The sequence below is a fragment of the Panicum virgatum genome, chromosome 6K, assembly GCF_016808335.1.
Source record: "Panicum virgatum strain AP13 chromosome 6K, P.virgatum_v5, whole genome shotgun sequence".
Taxonomy (NCBI): domain Eukaryota; kingdom Viridiplantae; phylum Streptophyta; class Magnoliopsida; order Poales; family Poaceae; genus Panicum; species Panicum virgatum.
This window is the reverse complement of record NC_053141.1, coordinates 37,578,594-37,596,900: the sequence shown is the minus strand read 5'-3', so window position 1 is coordinate 37,596,900 and position 18,307 is coordinate 37,578,594. Positions and strand designations below refer to the sequence as shown.

General features: G+C 48.9%; 2 protein-coding genes across 3 annotated transcripts; both read right to left on the bottom strand.

Annotated features, from left to right (window-relative positions):
- Nucleotides 1-3,797: 3,797 nt before the first annotated feature.
- On the bottom strand, nt 3,798-6,528 carry LOC120712490 (AP2-like ethylene-responsive transcription factor At2g41710). The gene is made up of 7 exons (XM_039998280.1): nt 6,219-6,528; nt 6,030-6,112; nt 5,872-5,880; nt 5,661-5,749; nt 5,446-5,570; nt 5,239-5,315; nt 3,798-4,743 (listed from the first exon to the last, which is right to left on the bottom strand). Exons 1-7 carry the CDS (start codon nt 6,368-6,370, stop codon nt 3,989-3,991), a joined length of 1,290 nt encoding a protein of 429 aa, XP_039854214.1. The 5' UTR covers nt 6,371-6,528; the 3' UTR covers nt 3,798-3,988.
- Nucleotides 6,529-9,740: 3,212 nt separating this feature from the next.
- On the bottom strand, nt 9,741-17,395 carry LOC120712489 (calcineurin subunit B-like). 2 transcript variants are annotated; one of them, XM_039998278.1, is made up of 9 exons: nt 17,180-17,385; nt 16,957-17,081; nt 16,648-16,755; nt 16,439-16,548; nt 15,754-15,828; nt 14,182-14,803; nt 13,883-13,948; nt 10,781-12,111; nt 9,741-10,261 (listed from the first exon to the last, which is right to left on the bottom strand). In XM_039998278.1, exons 8-9 carry the CDS (start codon nt 12,086-12,088, stop codon nt 10,238-10,240), a joined length of 1,332 nt encoding a protein of 443 aa, XP_039854212.1. In that variant the 5' UTR covers nt 12,089-12,111; nt 13,883-13,948; nt 14,182-14,803; nt 15,754-15,828; nt 16,439-16,548; nt 16,648-16,755; nt 16,957-17,081; nt 17,180-17,385; the 3' UTR covers nt 9,741-10,237. The 2 variants fall into 2 exon arrangements, with proteins under 2 accessions (XP_039854212.1, XP_039854213.1); XM_039998279.1 differs by lacking the exons at nt 9,741-10,261; nt 10,781-12,111; nt 13,883-13,948 and having other exon boundaries at nt 14,562-14,803; nt 16,659-16,755; nt 17,180-17,395.
- Nucleotides 17,396-18,307: the final 912 nt, after the last annotated feature.

Sequence of the window (18,307 nt, the reverse complement as noted above, 5' to 3'; positions counted from 1 at the left end):
AGCTCACCCCCGCGTCAGCCCGTTAGCTTCCCCCTTACCCGTTCGCCACCTGAGCCACTGGTAGGCGGGACCCGCCTGTCAGCTTTACCCCTCACCTCACAACCACCGTGCCTCCTCTTTGCTTTTCTCTCCGCACGCCATTCCGCATCGCGACGCCGCACAGAGCGCGCCTTCCGCCGGGCGCTGGTTGGGGTGGCGCCATCCCCTGCCACCGTGGTCGGCCACGACCCCATCCGCGCCCAAACCGATCCCAAATCGAGCCCAAAACCCTAGTTGCGAGACCCCTTGATGCTGCCATGCGTCCCCCGCCGCGTCCGTCCCATTGCCGCCATTCCTTTTTGGAGTCCGGGCCAAAACCCTAGCGTCCCACCTACTTAAACCCCACGGCAACCTCCGCGAAACCCTAGAGCCCCAGGGGTTTCCCCTTCCACCGCTGCCGCCAAGAGAGGAGAAGAATGGGAAGAAACAGAGGAGGAGAAGAAGGAAGGGGGAGCAAGCCGCCGCCGCCAGAGCTTCCCCATGCTGGCGACCCACACCCCTGCAACGACGCTGCAGCTCGGCACGGCACGGCCCCGACCCGCCTGCACCGAATCGACACCGCACCAAGCACCTCTTCCTCGGACCCAACGGGTGAGAGCCGCCGTTCGCCTCGCCTGTCTTCTCTCTGCTCCGGTGTGCCTTGGCCGCCGTTGAGCCGTCGGTAGCAAGCCCCTAGGAACCCCGTTCGCCATTGTGTGTGCGCCTGCAGGAGCCGACGAGCCGCGCCGCCGTAACCCGCAAACCGCCGTCGCCGTCCCCCTTTCCTAGCGTCACCGTGCCTAGCGCACGGCCATGCTATGGCTCGGGTGAACCCGGTGCCCGCGCACAGCCACGGCCGGGCCACCAAGGTGCCGCCTTTGCTCGCCTTGGCCGGATCCCCGCCGAATCGCTCCGTCAGCATGCCTTGGAGCCGCCACAGAAGCCGCCGTTTCTTTGCCGCCGCCGTTGTCTGCCGCCGTCGTGGTCACGCCTCACATGAGCCATACGCTGGCAAGCATGCTGGTGCCCAAGGTCGGGTCATTGCCCGCCTTGGCACCGAGGTCGTCGCCGCCGCCCTATCCCGCCGCCGTCGGCCCGCCATGGCCTCGCCGGCGTGTGCGCGTGAAGACCGCTCCTTTTTCCTTCCTAGACCGCGCTCGTGCATGCCAAAGCCATGGCGAAGCCTTTGCTCGCCAGAGGCACGGGCACGCCTGCCGCTGTTGCCTCGGACCACCACCATTGATGCGTCGTTGCTGCGCCGTCGCCGCGCCCACGGCGCAATGTTACGTTCATAGCGTGGCGACCCTGGTTTGGACCCGCACATACGACCGCACACACACACACACCCGTGGCCGCACCAGATCTGAAGGGAGCCGCACCAGATCCCAGAGACGCCAACGCATGGGACCCAGACGTCAGCGACAGAGAAGAAAAGAAGAAAAATAAAAGAGGAAGGAGGAAGAATGGGCCGGATTCGGCCCAGGAAGCCCAACAAGGAGGACGGCCCGAAGGAGATTGAAGCCCGTTAGCGCATTTTTTCTTTTTCCTTTACACGGCACTGACACGCGGGTCCCACTTGTCGGTGAGACCCGCTGACTGACCAGTGGGACCGCCTTGACCCTTGACTGTTGACCTGGTCAACGCTGACGTCATCCTGGGCCATGCTGACGTCAGCACAACCGACCCCCCGGATGACGTCATGCTGACATCAGCATGCCATGTAGCACGCCCAGAGGATGCCACATGTCACTGATTTTCTTTTATGTTTTCTGAAATCTTTTTATTAATTCCAGAAATGCTTTTAGGCTTAGAAAAATGATAATAAATCAATCGTAGCTCCGAAAATTATGAAACCAGTTTCATAATAATTCTAAAATCATGATCTACGCGTTAGAATAGGAGTTGCTATGATTTGGATCTTTTATTTTGGAGTTTTGTGCATCTTTGCACTTTGACCCTTATACTTTCCCGTAATTACGAATAGGACCTGACGCCGAGGAGCTGACTGGAGGCCACGACTACCCCGACTTTTAGGAGTTCTACGAGGAGACGCCAGGTTCATGCCCATCCATGTTTTGAATACCTATTAGGCATTGCTTGCTAGATACGCTATGCTCCCAAATTGAGTGATGAGATGAGCTTGCATGGCCATTTACTTACCGTATTCCTTGATTCCCATACTTACTACTGTTATGATGATTGCTATTGCTTCTATGTGTGAGATTGGGGTATGGGAATATATATTGGATATAGTCCTTGCTTGCTAGAAGATGCCTCCACATATTTAGGAGATGGTGGATAGGTTACAGCGGGGGTGAGTGGACCCTTTCTCCGGTCTTCAGATCGGGAGCTGGGGGTCGTGTGTTGGGCACAACCCCGGGAGCACCTGTGATGGGTGACGGGCACCTGTGGCGGGTGCATGGTTGTTCCCGTGGGAACATTGGTAGAGGAGTTGAGGAGGCGATACCTGTAATGGGTGCTGATCACGAACCGTGTTTACGGAACGCAAACTGTGGACGAAGACGCTCGCATTTGCTAGGTTAAGGACTTGACTTTGTGGCCCTAGTGACGGAACTATGTCAAACATGCACACCACTTATCCTTTATAAGAGGGGGGGCAGCCCGAGCTAGCTATGCGCGGCATCATTACTGTAGGAGGATAGAGTTTCAGTGTCAGGGGGAGAGGGTAGGACCCTATCGCCCCCGATCGCAGGATCCATGGAGATTTCATTCTAGATTGCTTCACAGCCCCAGGTGACCTACTGCGGGAGGACGCGCCCCAGACCGGGAACAGGATGGTGCCGTAGCCGTTAGTTTTGTTGACTGGTGCCTCGGAGATAGTCGGAGTTGCTTGCCGGCTGGATTCGAGGCGAGTGGGTACAGGTGTACAACCCCTGCATGGTGAAAACTATAAGTATAGGCGCGTACTCGGTCATGTACAACTCTTGATCTGGCACCACACTGTAGTTAGACCCACTTATACTTTTCTACCTTCCTCTAGTCCACTTTCCTGCTTGGATAGCAACTGAGGTGCGGGGAGATGGAGTTCCCGCACCGAATTTGGGTAGTTGTTGTAGTGGAAGTTAGTCGACCGAGAGTTCGGGATGCCGGAGCTGCCCGCGTCAGAAGGAGATTGGATGACTTATATATAAATGCTTGCATAGGAAATCATAGCCTATCCTTGGCATTGTTTTTACCTTATTGCATCCACATATACGCTTCATACGGATGGTGACGTGGACCTATCCCATCCTTGGGGATAGATTGGATAGATGCAGGGTACGACTCGGAGTACGACAACAACGACGATGGGTGGTACGACTGAAGACGTGCTACACTCAAGGATGCCTGTGGAGGAGAAGGATCCAGAAGGATGTTCCGGCTTGAAGCTTAGCTACCATCTCGCTTTCTGTTTGCATTAGCCCAGCGGGCTTGTACTCGGAGATCAATACAGTTATCCCGAATGATGTAATAAATTAAACCCATGAATGTTCTGTAATCGCTGGTATGACTATGATTTCTACCTGAAATGAGTTCTGTATGTGATAGCGACTGATCCAGGGACTATCACGACGATACAGGGAGTCGGGTTGCCCTTTCGGGAACCCGGTTCGTTTCAAGTGTCCACCGTGATACTCATCTGAAAACAAATTTTAGGGGATTGCTACATAAGAGGTGTGATGGAAAAAGTATTTGAAGAACCAAAATGTATGACATATTAATGTCAAGCATTTATAATTTCTCTATGTGAATTTCAACACCTCGAGATCTTTTTTTTCGGAAAAAGCGCGTATTTCGCCATTTTAACTATTTGGAGCAAAATTTGTAGAGTAAGTACAAAGAACTAATGCCCTACTCTTGATCTCTTGCAAGGCAAAACACCTGGTACCCTTTCTCAATTCTCATCCTACTATATTATGAGTACAAGTATCTTTGTAGTTTGTAAAAGAAAAAAAAAGGTGCATTAACACTAGACGTCCAATGCAGGCCAAACGTCCAGGTCGCAGTACTGAAACATGGGCGCCGCGTACTCGCCGAGGTCCCCGAATAGGAACGTGTCAACCTCTTCGAAGGTGAAGCCCATGGCGTCTTCGTTCTCCAAATCGAAGAACGTCTGGACGTCGTCCGGGAAGCCGCACGGAGCCGCCGTGCCGCCGCTGATCTCAGGCAGCCGCTGCGGCGACAACGGCGGCTGCGGCGAAGGCGAAGACTCCGACGCCGACGCCGATGATGCAGACGCCGCCGCAGCAGAGCTGCTGCTGCTGCTGCTGTCCGCCTCCACCATCGCCGCGGCTGAAACCTGCTCCATCATCTCCTTGAACTTGGGCGACTGCAGCAGCAGGTCGAGCGCCGACGGCGTGGGTGCGGCGTGACGAGCCGGCGGTCCCGCCTGGTCAGCAACATGCTGCGCGCCGTCGCCGAGAAAGGGACACGCGGCGGTTTCGCGCCGCGGGTGGCCGTCGCCGTCGTGGTAGCCCGCGGCGCCCGTGGTCTCGTCGAGTCCGGCGGCGGCGGGGCGCTCGGGCGAGTCGTCCGGGGGCGGGAGCTGGAACGGGACGACCGGGGCGGCGGCGTCCGCCGCGCCGAGGCTGCCGCCGCCGCGGCCGTGGCGGTGCCGCTGCCAGTGGCTGACGTAGTGGCCGATGTCGAAGTTGGTGACGGCGTTGATCCCCCTGTGCTCGATCGCCGCGATGTCGTACGCCACCGCCGCCTCCTCTTGCGTTGCTGGCCCCGCACAAACCGTGCAAATGGAGGAGTAATAATTAAGCCGTGATAGTAATGCCCTGATTCTTCACAAAATTTCAACACTTCGAATTTCAGATAGTACAGCTGAAAAGTGAAAACTGTAATGGCTAGTTTAGTGGCTAAAGCGAACCATCGAATTCACTTTGGACCAGCTTCAGACTGAACATTGTGCTTATTCTTGACACGTCCTCTTCAAGACCGTACCTTTTGACTTCAGTTTACCCAGCTAAAAACGAGCGGGCAAACACATCAGCAAAGTTTCAGAATGCGTGGAAGGAGGAGTGCACCTCTGCATCTTAAGTTCTTTATACGCATTCTTTCCCCCTCTCATCAAAATCAAAACCCGTTTATTTCTGAAAAATCATGAAAGGCACCTATCCAGTAACGACACCAGCCAGCCGGCTGCCTTTCGGATAACCCATGCTGACTCACGCGACGGGAATAGATTCTCGTCAGGGAGAAACGCGTGCTCACCGTACGTGCCCAGGTACAGGTACTTGTTGCCCAGCACGCGCCCGATCCTCGCCTCCCACCTCCCGTTGTGGTGGTGCCTGCGGGGCAAGAGCAGCAACTACGTGTCAGCTCAGCTCTGGATCGAGCACCGGCGCATCCTCGTCAGTTGAGCGACCAGCACGGTCTCGCTCGAAGCATTGCCAATGGCGGCGGCACTTGGTTTGGCACCTCGCGACGCCTCTGTACTTGGAGACCCCTCTGGAGAAGCCGCTGCTCCGGCGGCGCAGCGCCCCGATGTACTCCTCCCGCGGCTGCCCCTCCATCTCCCTGAGCTCCTCGTCGTAGCCGGTGAGCTGCACGGCAATTTCTGAATCGATCAGAGCCCGGTTCGGCGGCGGCTCTGCGCTCCGGTTCCTGAAAGACGGGGCGAGTCGCGCGCGTACCGGGAAGTTGAGGACGGTGCCGGGGCCCCAGTACTTGAGCGCCGCCAGGTCGTGCGCGCGCGCCGCCGCGTCCTCGTCGTCGTACGCGCCTGCGAACGCCGCCGGGGAACACGCACGAAACGTTAGATGAGGACCGGCCCCCAACGGCACGAGGAAGCCAGCCGCGGCCGGCGGCGCCGCCGACCGGGTTTGGATCGAGGAGGATGCTCACCGAGATAAACTGCTCGGACGCGCGGAGGAAGCAGGCACCGAGTGACGACGGCACGCGGAAGGGGAGAGAGGTCAGTCGCCGCGAACAGAACAGGAAGAAGAAGAACACATGGAGAGGAAGGAAATCGCGAAGGGATCAGCGGTCTGGCAGGCACCAACCTTGCTTGCCCTTCTTCCCCCGCGACCCGCCGCGCGCGTCCTTGTCCCAGAGGTGCGCCTCGAAACGCCCCGTCCACCGGTGCCTGCGCCGATCAGCGACGGTGAGCCGCGCCGCGCCGCCCGCCAGGCAGGGGAAAGTGCACGCACCGGAGAGCAGAGCAGCGCCGGGCCGGCGCGTGGGTTGCTTACCGTGTGACGCCGCGGTACGCGGAGCTGCGCCGCGAGGGGCTCTCCCGCGGCCCGCTCTTCCTCCGCGCCCGCTTCGCCGCCGGCTCCCCGCGAACGCCCACGGCGGCGCTGGAGTCCCCGTCCGTCGCGGCGCTCCTCCGGGGCTTGGCCATCGCAGAACAGAGAGGTGTCGGCTGCCGGCTGTCGCCGCCGCGCGGGGTGGCCGGGCAATCGCGAGGTGAGGCCGGCGCGCGCTAGCTAGCTGCCCGAAGGTGGAAACCCGAGGGGTTTTTAAAGGCGCGCAGCTGACCGAGGTTGCAGTGAGCCAGTGAGAAACAGGGAGCCGGCAGCTGCTGCTCACGTCCCAACCTCCTCCTGTCCGCCCGCTCGCGGCTCGCGCTGGCCGCCACCGGCCGCTTCCCCTTGTCGATCGCGACCTTGGCGTCATCTCATCGGGTTTTACTAGCCGTGTCAACCTCCGGTGCCAGGTCGCCGGGACCCCAGAGGCCGGAGCTCTGACGTGCCCCGTACCGGCGGCGGCGGCGGCGGCACCCAACTCTGAACCACCGATCGAGCCCGTCCGTGCGCGCGTGCGGCGCGGACCATCACAACATTTGTCAGTTTTGCCGTTTGGGGCGGGGGGTTTGGTTTGACTTCGTGTGGCGCAGCGACGATGTCGCCGTCGATCTCGTGCCGGGGTACACGGCAAAAAGTTTTCCATGGTTGGTACTCCGGAGAAACACTGACGAAAAAAAAAGGAAATCAGAACTGCTGTTTAACTGAACAAATGGTAAGCGAATGGTTCTGCAGCCGGTATGCCCGAACCCGGCAGCAGAGCTCTGATCGCCAAGAGCATGAACTGACTCGGCGCGGCGATCCCACAGATCCGGCCACTCGCTCAGCCTTGACCGGCGGGGTCAAACCTTGAGTGCCGCCACGCACCCGGGTTACCGGGTCCAAGATGGCAAAACGGAAAGGCGCTGCTACTCGATTCAGAATTTTTCAGATGTCAAAGTCGATGCAGAATTTCTTGATTGGGGAGGCGACTGTTTTGCAAGCAAGCCTGCTGAGACCGATTACTGCCGCTCGAGCAAACATCAGCTGTGCAGCCGAATTCTCATTTTTCACGCGCGCCGGGGGAAGTATTGGCATGCGTTGCACTGTTGCAGCATCGGTATTTCCGACCAACCGTAATTTCGAATGCTTTTCGGTTGTCACTTTCCAGTTTCAGTGATGTCTGAAAGCAGCTCATTTCTGAACGTGACGACTGGTTTAAGGTCTGGTTTCTGATATGAATGGTTGACCCTTCATTATCTTTTTTTTAATGAAAAAAAATTGATTTGACACAGAAGCGACGGGGAAACAAAGAAACCATGGAGGAAATGAATAAAAAGTGCGCCCAGTTTGGCAATCTTTGCGTGGGATCCTGGCGAGCTTGTTCTACTAGTGCTGTTCAACAGGAGCTGACCAAGTGTTCATGGGAAACACATGGTGGTTTCAGTAACCTGTGGCTAAGCCTCAGTGGACCTCGGAAAGCACAAGTATATAAGAAATGCTAAGGTCTCAGGTTTGGCGGGCCTATTTCTAGTCATCTCTTTCTCATGGTCAACATATTCTTTTCACCTTCGTGCATCCGTTGTTTATCCCTCAACATGCTTCAGACACTTCATACTTTATTCCCTAGCTGGAAATGCAAATGGATAAAAAGAGATTGGAAAAGAGACATAGTTTTTCCTTTCAAAAATTCCTTAACCATTCTAAACTAAATCAGCTAATAAATATGCAGGGACCTTGTGACATCATGGGCACAACTTTATGGCAGATCCGATCAACCCCTAACAGAATTTTTTGCTGTCAAAAGTCATGGCCACTTGTATTTATCAGTAACCCCTAACCAGCACCAACTATGAAATTCAGTTAGGTTCGCAGCAAGAGACTGCAGACCATGATCTTAACTGTATCTGTACTGCTCCAGCGTGTGGTCAAAAAAAAAACCCGGCATAGCTGGAGCAATTCGGCTGCAGAATTTTGACATCGAAACAGCCACATCCTGTACCTGTTCTAGTGTTCTACCTTCAGGCGCCTGACAGCATAACGTACGCCTGACGAAGCCAAAAAAAAAATCCTCATGCCATGGCGCCCCATCACCCGGTCGAGTCATTACGCTGTTGATGGCACGGAGCCACATCCTGGCCGAACACTACCGAAATCTAGCAGAACTCGAGCAGCTCAGAAGGGGCCTAGTCTGTCGCCATACCACACGGCATGTCGCGGCCAGCTCTCCAGCCGGATTGGAGAAAGTCTTTGCTTGTTCGCGGTTGGCGGTTGCTCGTGCCGTCGGCCAGCCGCCCATGACATGTGCGTTGCACATAGGCGTATACTAGCCGTCACGTGAGCCCATCACACGGAACCGCAGAGATCCGTTGAAATTTTTTGGATTTTGATACTGTAGCACTTTCGTTGTTATTTGATAATTAATATTTAATTATAGACTAATTAGGCTTAAAAAATTTGTCTCGTGCTAATCAGTTAGATTGTGTCATTAGTTATTTTTCAACTACATTTAGTGATTCATACATGTGTTCAAATATTTGATGTGACATGCACTGTAGAATTTTTTTTGAAAACTAAACCGGGCTTGAGAGATCCTTGAATCCCATCGCCACTGGTCAGCAGAAAAAGTTTGTGGCAGTTTTTAGGTGACCGGCCTGGCCCAGTTTCCCCGTGCAAGAAACGCCCATGTGTGATTGTATGTGACCTTCAGGCTAAACACAATTACCACACAATCACCATGTGACTAATCCATGTCCATTGTCCAATCAATTGACTTTCGCCATTTTCTTTTTATTTAGAGGTGTTTTGTCTGAGAGTAGCAAATGTCTTTGTTCTCGTCTAGCATGACACACACACATCATTCCGCGTGAAACGGCGATGGAAACGACGGCTTGGAATGTACCTGGAGAATTCAAGGACCAGCTGGATCTTGGAGGCAAAGCCAGCAGTAGGCCTGGACTGGAGGAGGGATGAAATGACAGGTGACAAAGTTTTTGCATGCCTTCAGCGAAATTCCAGCTTGGTGATTCATGATTCGGAAACTATTAGTATATCCTTTGAGCTTTGGATTGCATCGATGATGGCATATGATGCCTTTTTAGACAGCTTAGGTGTAGCTGTTGCTTACGAAAATAGCTAAGCCACGCCCAGTGATCATAGGTTGAGAGAACCAACTTCTATCAACCATTCTATGCACAGAGAAGGTTCAGGCAGGTCCTTAGGAATTGCTGCTGTGCTGACATTTTTTTTTTGAGCAACTTAATTAAAACTTCTTTTTGAGCAAACCTGTGCTGACAATGACATTGTACGGTGGTCTCTGAGGGAACCTTTTGGGCATGTCTCCAGATACTCTGATTTGTCAAGAAAGACTTAAGGGCCCCTTGTTGCCGAGAAAGACGCGGCTAGGTCTGATTTCTCTTTTTTTTATACTGTGTCGAGATCAAGTTTTTATTTGGAATTTGACGAAGATGCAGATTGCAGATACATGTCTTAGCCAAAATCACGATTTTTTTTTCATGACGTTTTTTTGGGGCACCTCAGGCCCTGGAATTAACTAACTGAGATGTTCTGGCAGGGGGATGCCACTGTGCGAATGAATACTCAGTGTAGCAAAGGTTATCTGCAGCACAATCCTGCACCTGCCCTTCTCCATACCCCGCCTTTGTCTTCCTTACCTTCATCTATATACACATCAGATACAATCGAACATGCCAGCAGGCGAATGCCTGCGCAAACAAGTGAACAACCTTACAACATACGCACTTTTGGGATGGCGCTAGATTTAACAATGTGAACTGTGCCCACACATTCCCCAGTTTTCACTGTATTGCGTTGATGAAGGAGATATTTAAACAGAAAAGGGCTCGCCTTTGTTTTGCTATCCCTCAAAAAAGTGAAGTATGCGATAATGTGCCGCCAGATTCAGAAACATGAATTGCCACCAGATGGCCTCAAGACATGCTTCAGATGGCACAAGCCTGACAGGGTTATATGGAGAAGGACAGAGCCGCCTGTTGCAAAAGTTTTGCACTATTAGAGAAGGTAACTCTATACAAGAAAAGGCAACAAATGCAAGTGTGTAGGCTCCACGCTTATTACTTCATGAGAATCTCATGTCTCATTTACCCCTTTTTTGTTCTACATGGGCACACACGGATGAAACAGTGGCGGTCAACATTGGCTTTACAATCTAGGATGGTCAACATTGTTCTACATGGTCAACATAAACTTTACAAGAGAACACAATCTAGGATCATTGGCTTTAAATGGTGAATAGCATTAGATTGAGCAGTTCCTGGTGAAATCTACACCATGTCAAAAGCAGCACAGAGCAGTGCTGGGACCACTGAAGATAATTTATGGATGTACTCTGATTTTAGTAAAAGATATTGTTGTATTTACTACTAATTATGACATTCAAGAAATGATGATCAACTTAGTTTCTTCAATGACCTCAATAGTAATTATGATATTCAAATTATCTCAAAGTAGCTCAGAAAATGTCCATAAAGTAGGCTTAAAAGAAATACCTCCATAACAGAATCTAATGATGTGTCATTTCGGGGGCTTTCCTGAGAACCAGAAGGTCTCATGTGTGACTCTATCATGCCAAGCTGCTCGTATACCTCCTTCAGCATTATGATCTGCTCCTTGTTAGTTTTAGGGTCACCTAGCTCAACCATCTTTTCACTTTGCACGCGCTTTAGCCTTGATCTGGTTCTCTCAACACCAGCTCGCGGTGTCTGACTCCCAGAGCTTCGACGAACATGTCTATCAACATTATTCATGGATCCAATTTTTCTTGTTGCAGCGAACCTGGATAGACTACGTGGCCCTCGCCCTTTGGCAGCAACTGAGGGAGACAGTTCTGATTCCTCTGTAAGTATTTCACTTCCAGTACACGAGGAATCAGTCGTCACATTGCTTCTTTCTGGAATTTGGAGCGGGTCAAGTCCACTTAGAGGATGAACTGTTAGTTCACCCGTTTCAGTACCTAAACAAGACTCCTTGGGTCCATCATGGTTCACCGTGTATTCCACATCTCCCCTGACCTGAACTGCTGTTTCACTTAATATATCTGTCTGATGACTCACTGATAACAAGGAACAACATGAAGACTCCTCCAATGGCTGAGAGTCATGTAAAGCTTCACTGCTTGGAGGTTTCGGTTCTTCAGTTTGCTTTTCTGTACTGTTCACATCCGTTGACAAGCTTTTCTTGGGCTCTAAAGCCATACCATCTGTTGAAATACGCTCCCACCCATCATCACTCGGCCTGCTCCTTGCTGATTGTACTCCACCAGTTTTGTTGATGTCAATATCAGTATATAGTTTATTCAACCGCAAAGTTGGCAGAGAGAAATTCCTTCTGATCTTACGACAAAGATTCTCCACGTTCTTGCTTTCAAACATAGGTATATTACTAGCTATTGTCTCATCAGCAATGTCAGAATCATCAATGCCAGCATCTAATAGCTTGTGTTTATACGCCTTCAGTTTGTTCCTCAGATACGAGATCTCCAATTCCTTTAGCTCCATCACCTCCTTTAGAATCTCCAGTGCTCCGTCAGTGTGGTTCATCTTTTCCTCAGCTATTCTTTTGTACTGCCATGCTTCCATCCTCTCTGCATCCTTCTCTTTCTGAAGCTTTCGAATCATTGACATGGCCGCACTTGCAGCGGTAGCTGAAGCTTCTCTTTCCACTTCTAGCTCCATAAATAACTTTTTCATCATAATGTACTGGGCGAATATTGCTCTCTGTAACTGAATAGTATCGTTTTCTGCCATCTTGGTAAAAAGCCCTGATTGATGTTCAATGTTTGTCATTTGCGTTAACATGAAAGTCTGTATCCATCTATGACCTGTACCATAAATAAACTTCAATCAGTGTTCTGATTACCAGAAAACTAGGATAAGAAGTATTAGTTGACTAATCCTATGCATGGAGAATAGATCATTCACTTACAAGGAGATATTAAATTAATATTATCAAGAATCAGGCACTAGAACATGGGCATAATTAGCTTTATGAGTTCTCTCTATCACTTGATAATTGCAAATTTGAGAAGAGAAGAACAACGCATTCCAGTGTTTCAATAATTGAAACTTCAAAAGAGGATTGCATGATGAATCCTTCAGAAATTTCTGAGTTCCAGAAAAGTAAATAGTCCTCAAGAAATTCTGTCTTACTACCTTACAAAAGCATGAGCAGTGGTAAAACTTTAGAACAGGAATGTATGTATCACCAATATTCTATAATGTACACTATTATCTAGGAATCTTAAAGGCCCCTCATGCAGCATCCCACACAGTATCTTGTTTTTCATGAAATTGTCATTTTCCATCCTAGTCAGAAGCAATTATTTTTTTTATCTAGTAGACGACCATATATCATTTACACATAAATGCAATTGAAAAAGATTGATAATACTTCCAACATAACATCTCTTGAAGCTTGAACCAGTTGGCACTTGGCCTTCTACCATCACTTCAAGTGTTAAACATGACAGGTCCTGTATGCAAACTATAAAAAAAAAACTTGACGTGCAGGGGATATGACGGCCCCCGGGCATTAGCTAAGAGAAGACATCTCACGCAGGTCAAGAAACCCCCCGAACCCTTGCCCCACCCTTACACAAGGGTGCCGTAACCCGTACCGTTGCCCGTGTGAGAGCGGGCTGGCGGGCTGGGACCACTTTCCATGTGCTTTGGTGTGTAGGCAAGCGAGGGGATTTTTTTAACCTCAGCCTGAAATTCGCTCTCACCGGGAGTTGAACCCAGAACCTGAGGAGTGCTACTGAGGCCACCTAACCAGTCCAGTTAGGCACCCGTTCGCCTGTATGCAAACTATATATGCCAATTCAACATATATGTAGGTCCTGATCTCAATCCTAGTTACAACTTAATCTTTACTGTTACTTCAATATAACATTATTCTATGTTTTGCTCACATGTATTCCTGTGATATCCATAATCTACAAACTTAAGTGCTGATTAGACACTAGGTCTGAATTTTCCTTTACTAATTATTCTCTCTCGATGACAAGCAGAGAAAGGTACAACCATAATGGAAACAAAATCAAAAGGGAAAAAAACAATTGGTTAGGTTAAACTGCTAGCTGATAAAATGAAATTTTCATGGCCTAAGTTTTGTCTGCTAACAGAAGCACCAATCCTTTTGGCCAGGGGACCAACACACAAATATAAAAAAAATAACTTAGAAACTATGTATGACAACATGGTGGGTAAGGATCTTCTGCCATGGAACTAATTACTGATCCATGAATGTGCCAACAATAATTTGGAGATGAATCAAGCTCATTCCAGAAGGCAAATGAAAAGGCAAGCATACTGGCTGAAATGGTGCAACCAGGAATCAAGACACATTGAAACCAAATAGCAGAAATTGAGCTACCGTGAAGGTCATAGCAATGGCAAATGCAAGAATACATGTCAAACTAAGAATTGTGATACAGATTGGATGGTCAACACTGTTCATTGTTGCACAAGAGATTGTCTGGTCAGTTTCAACAAAAGTCAGAGATTAAGAATAAATAGTTTGAGCTCGCCAATTCTATCCATTGGACATAACTTGGAAAAGGTATAAGCACATTAGAGTAGTTATAAACTTACCAAGATTGACACCGACGAGCTAAAGATGTTTCCCTGGCTAAACTCCAATAGTTCTGCCATCCCTTCCTGCATGGGAGGAAGAACTTGCAGGTAATCAGGATACTGTCTATTAATAGGGAAAACATTGGACGCCTCCTCTTGAAAGAGAGGAAGGCCATGGAAAACAATGGACGCCTCCTTTTAAGAGAGAGAGAAAGACAGGAAGGTGCGATTTATTTTTGGGATGTGAATCTGGAGGTTATCTTAAAATCAGTCTCCATCCAGAATCTAGCTATTTTTCTTGAGGAGAATCTACCCACCATTTTATAGGGTTTCCTCAAGTTGGCCATGACAGGCACAAATCCAACACAATATTATTGGCTTCTGCTGTCCTGCATATCTGAGAATAAACAACCAGGCACCTTGTGCACCCTGACCAAATGAATTTAGTATTGTTATATTTCAGTTAAATCTGAAATGTTCACCATGCTTCCAGTTTCTTCTTTGGCACACGGCAAGTTCATCAACACATATATACAAGATTATGACCATTCACAAGATATTAACTAGTACAGTGCGGTAGTACTAATGAGAACCCTATATTCACTGATGCTTTTATTATCTGCGAAAAAGTTGACATATTTGGCACTTGGCAGTGAACCTTATGGCAGTAAGGGTATATGGAACATGACATGAGGCATAGACAAGTGGAAAGGAGCATATGTCAGAGTCAACTAAACCTCCAAATAGCAAGTACAGATGTATGCTTAATTACAACTCTGATCATGATTTGAGTTACAAGGATATAAATAAACCATCAACCAAATCTAACATAAATGAACACACTCTGAGCAACAGCATGACAATACTATACAGATACTTATTAAGTTATTAGTCAATGGGAACTTCGACCTCCATCTTGAGCTCAGAATTGCCAAGAATCTGAAAATGGAATACAAGTTTGTCAAGGAAAAAAAATTGATGCTTCCTTCCAACTGAAATAATGTAATACAGGTGTAGTGGCTACATTGAGGGGCCATAACTTTATAAGTGAATACTACAGAATTTCCAAGGTACGTTTTAAGATACAATTTTACAATATAGATAATTACTTCATATATTTCAGAATATGACATGCAAAGTATATTGTTCTTCTGTAGTAGCCTTGTGATATAATCATGCTTGACGATTTCAATTATTTGATTTACTGCAAAACAAGGGCTAATGTCCAATTGTGTATGTGCTATGAATATATGACTAAGACAAGCTAATGGACAATAGCAGGTGGCAGATGGTTCTATGACTATATTTGGTTATAAAGATATTTGCAGAAAGCAGGTGCCATAATAGAAACATTTCATTCATGGATTCAGCAGTACGCAATTAGAGGAAATGGATCAGATGAATCTTGTCTGAAAAATTTACATTTCAGGAGACAGTTCTCACTTGCTCACAAACAGTGTACAGATTTTATATTTTTCTGCTGTCAATATTGAGATCCTTATTCAGAAATATTCTGAAGCCTCCCTATGCTTTAAATGCACTATGTAGACTGTTGTTGGTTATTTCATAGCAATACAAACAGGAGCTCTTCCACAGAAGTGTCGCTCCTTCAAATAATAGATTTGAAATATCATGCACCCCAATACTTGCCGAGTTGTCATAACGCCTGGTATTAAGGTTGACTCAGTATAACAAAATAGGATCACAGTTAAATTTCAATTTTAACAACCATCAACTTACGAGTATAATTCAAGTTTAACCAATTGAACTGATACACAGATAGTATACTCTGATATGCAGAAAGTAATTTTTGATGCCCAAAGTAGATTATGAATGGTGATTACTTTTATGACTGAGTAAATTTAGCTGCTAAAGGAGGAAGCGCTTACCTTCATGAAGTCTGGGACAGTGAAATGTGAATCTTTTGTGTAGCCAGCTTCTTCTAACACATGAGTCAAGACTTTCTGTAATGCACAAGATGTGTTTTCAGATAAGTACATCCAGAAAGGAGTACAGCAGAGGGAGAAGAGGTGGAGTGATAGCCCAAAATCATAGTGACCAAAATATCCTCAAATAACTATCAGCAAATTGGTAAAACAATAAACATTTTCAAACCTAATGTAGGCCTCCAGGATACTACATAATCTGCCAAATGGTGGCAATTATGAATGATAAAACAGTGCCTTTTCCTTGGGAAAAAGACAAAGATAATCTGTGGATGAACTCCTTGTAAAGACATTATGTTTTGGCAAGATAACTTCTCAGGTAAAACTATCTAGCAGACTAGCACTTCATACCATTGCAAGAAGTGCACCCACCAATATCATGACTAAAAAGTAGACACCAGCATTAAGAATGCTATTTTTGTACAAAATCAAGAGTTCAGATGGACACACCCAAAGGGTGTGGCCCCTTAAAGCAAAAGCAACATGTGAAAAGCATGTGGCATGCCCAGTCATTCAAGCAGCAAGTGGAATCAAGTGAAGATTATTAATTATTTTGCTGCAATGGTCCAGACTTTTTCTGCTACAACGTGTGATACATAAGAAGGCACAAGAAATCCAGAGCACAAACCTGTCTCTGTTGCTCTGTCATAAACGAACCCGTCAGATCTCGCAAGATGCTCAAGATGTCATCAAATGCAACCTTCCCATTGCAGTCAGTGTCATAAACCTTGAAAATAACTACAGACAGAAAATAGCATAATCCGACATAAAACAGATTTTACTGAGAGAACATCCACACTACATATGGACATAAAGCTAATGGGAAATTTTAAGAACCTGATACCGACATTCAATCTTTTGCTGCAGGCTTGTGCGGGGGCTAAACGCAGATAAAAACGCCACAAACTCCTTGAAGTTGAGCCCATCCAGCATCCTCAGGAGCCTCTGATAGAAACAAAGCAACCTTCAATAATAATCTATCAGGGAACAACACTTCCTCGATCACACAACTCCCTTGCACCATCCAAAACCCTCAATGTAGCGTGCTTTGTAGCCCCTAGCATACTTGGCAAAACCAAGGATATTGCTGAAATGGAGGAGAGTGGCCTGACGTGGGATGAGTTCAGAGGTGGGAGGCGGGCGCACCTGGGAGAGGAGATTGACCGCGAACTCGGGGACGGACATGAATTCGTCGGCCGAGACGAAGCCGCCGCCGTTGCGGTCGAGCTGGCAGAAGCGCTGGTACAGGGACACGATCTCCTGCTGCGAGACTAGCGCCAGTCGCCGCGAAGCATCAGATCAGATTAGATTAGACCAGACCAGACCCAGATCGGAGAAGGGGGCCAGGAGCCAGAGCTAGCAGACTCACAGGCGTGGTTGCAGTGGTCCTGGACCTCCTCGATGTCGTACTGGGTGAGCATCGAGGAGGTGCTCCCCATCTCGGCTGGACCCGCGGGCGGCGGCGGTGGAGGAGCAGGGGGCAGGAGGTCGCCGGAGCCGGATGGGACGACGACGACCGGTCAGGGAATTCGCGTGACTGGATTCCGATCCGGTGGACGTGACGGCAGAAATGGAAATTAATGGCGTTCTTGGGCTTGGGCCGATACCGCTCCCGGTCCAAATTGGGATATGGACCCTAGTTTTTTTTTTGAGATTATATGGGAGAAAATTGCCAATTTAATACCAGAAAAAATAAACTTTATCTATTTGACACCCAATCTTCATTTCTTACATATATGTCCCCAAATCTATTTGTCTTTACCATTTTGACACCTAGGTGGTGGACCCAACGCCTACCGCATATGCGCCTGCGATGAGGTGGACCCCGCCGCCGCACCCCCGTACCGGTGTGCCCCGGGCGACGACCCCGGCAACGCCGCCCCGCCCCAATGGGCTTCTCTTGGAAGAAGGGCCCACCGCTCCATCCCTGGCGGTGCTCCCGGACGACATCATGGAGATGGTGTTGCGCCGGCTGCCGCTGCCTACACTTCTAGCGCTGCGTGTGTCGCCACTGGAGGGACCGCACCGCCGCCCCACAGTTCCTACGGATGCGCCGCCGCGACCTGGCCCCGCGTCGCACGCCGTGGCTCTTTGTAAGGGTCACCGGGGTGTCCGACCCTAGAGGGGGAGGGGGTGAATAGAGTCGCTAATCGCTTTTTAACCTAGGGCTCAAACTACTTGCATAAGATAAACCTAACACGTCATATACATGCTAGTTATGACTAAGGTTTATCTTTACTACTCTCTACTTACCCCCAAAATACTTGCAACTTATAGCCAATCCTAAACAAACTAGCTAAGAAAATAAAGGCACGCAAGATAAAGTAAATGCGGAAACGTAATAAGGTAAGTAAAGAGGTAAGTGCAAGAGGGATGCAAACTCCCGAGTAGACACGATCATGTAACGTGGTTCGGTACAAACGTCTACGTCCACGGGACACCGAGGTTCTTTCCGATCACCGTCTTGCACTACGCCACCAAGGCGATGCCAGCAAGC

Bases quoted from the DNA above. Each gene is read 5' to 3' on its own strand.
- LOC120712490 (XM_039998280.1), bottom strand. From the start codon at position 6,370: ATGGCCAAGCCCCGGAGGAGCGCCGCGACGGACGGGGACTCCAGCGCC. The intron at 5,316-5,445 runs GTGCCAAACCAA...CTTGCCCCGCAG, and splicing joins AAGTACAGAGGCGTCGCGAG to GCACCACCACAACGGGAGGT. The intron at 4,744-5,238 runs GTGAGCACGCGT...GTGCGGGGCCAG, and splicing joins CCTGTACCTGGGCACGTACG to CAACGCAAGAGGAGGCGGCG.
- LOC120712489 (XM_039998278.1), bottom strand. From the start codon at position 12,088: ATGTTAACGCAAATGACAAACATTGAACATCAATCAGGGCTTTTTACC. The intron at 10,262-10,780 runs GTATTTCTTTTA...CTTTTGCAACAG, and splicing joins CATTAGATTCTGTTATGGAG to GCGGCTCTGTCCTTCTCCAT.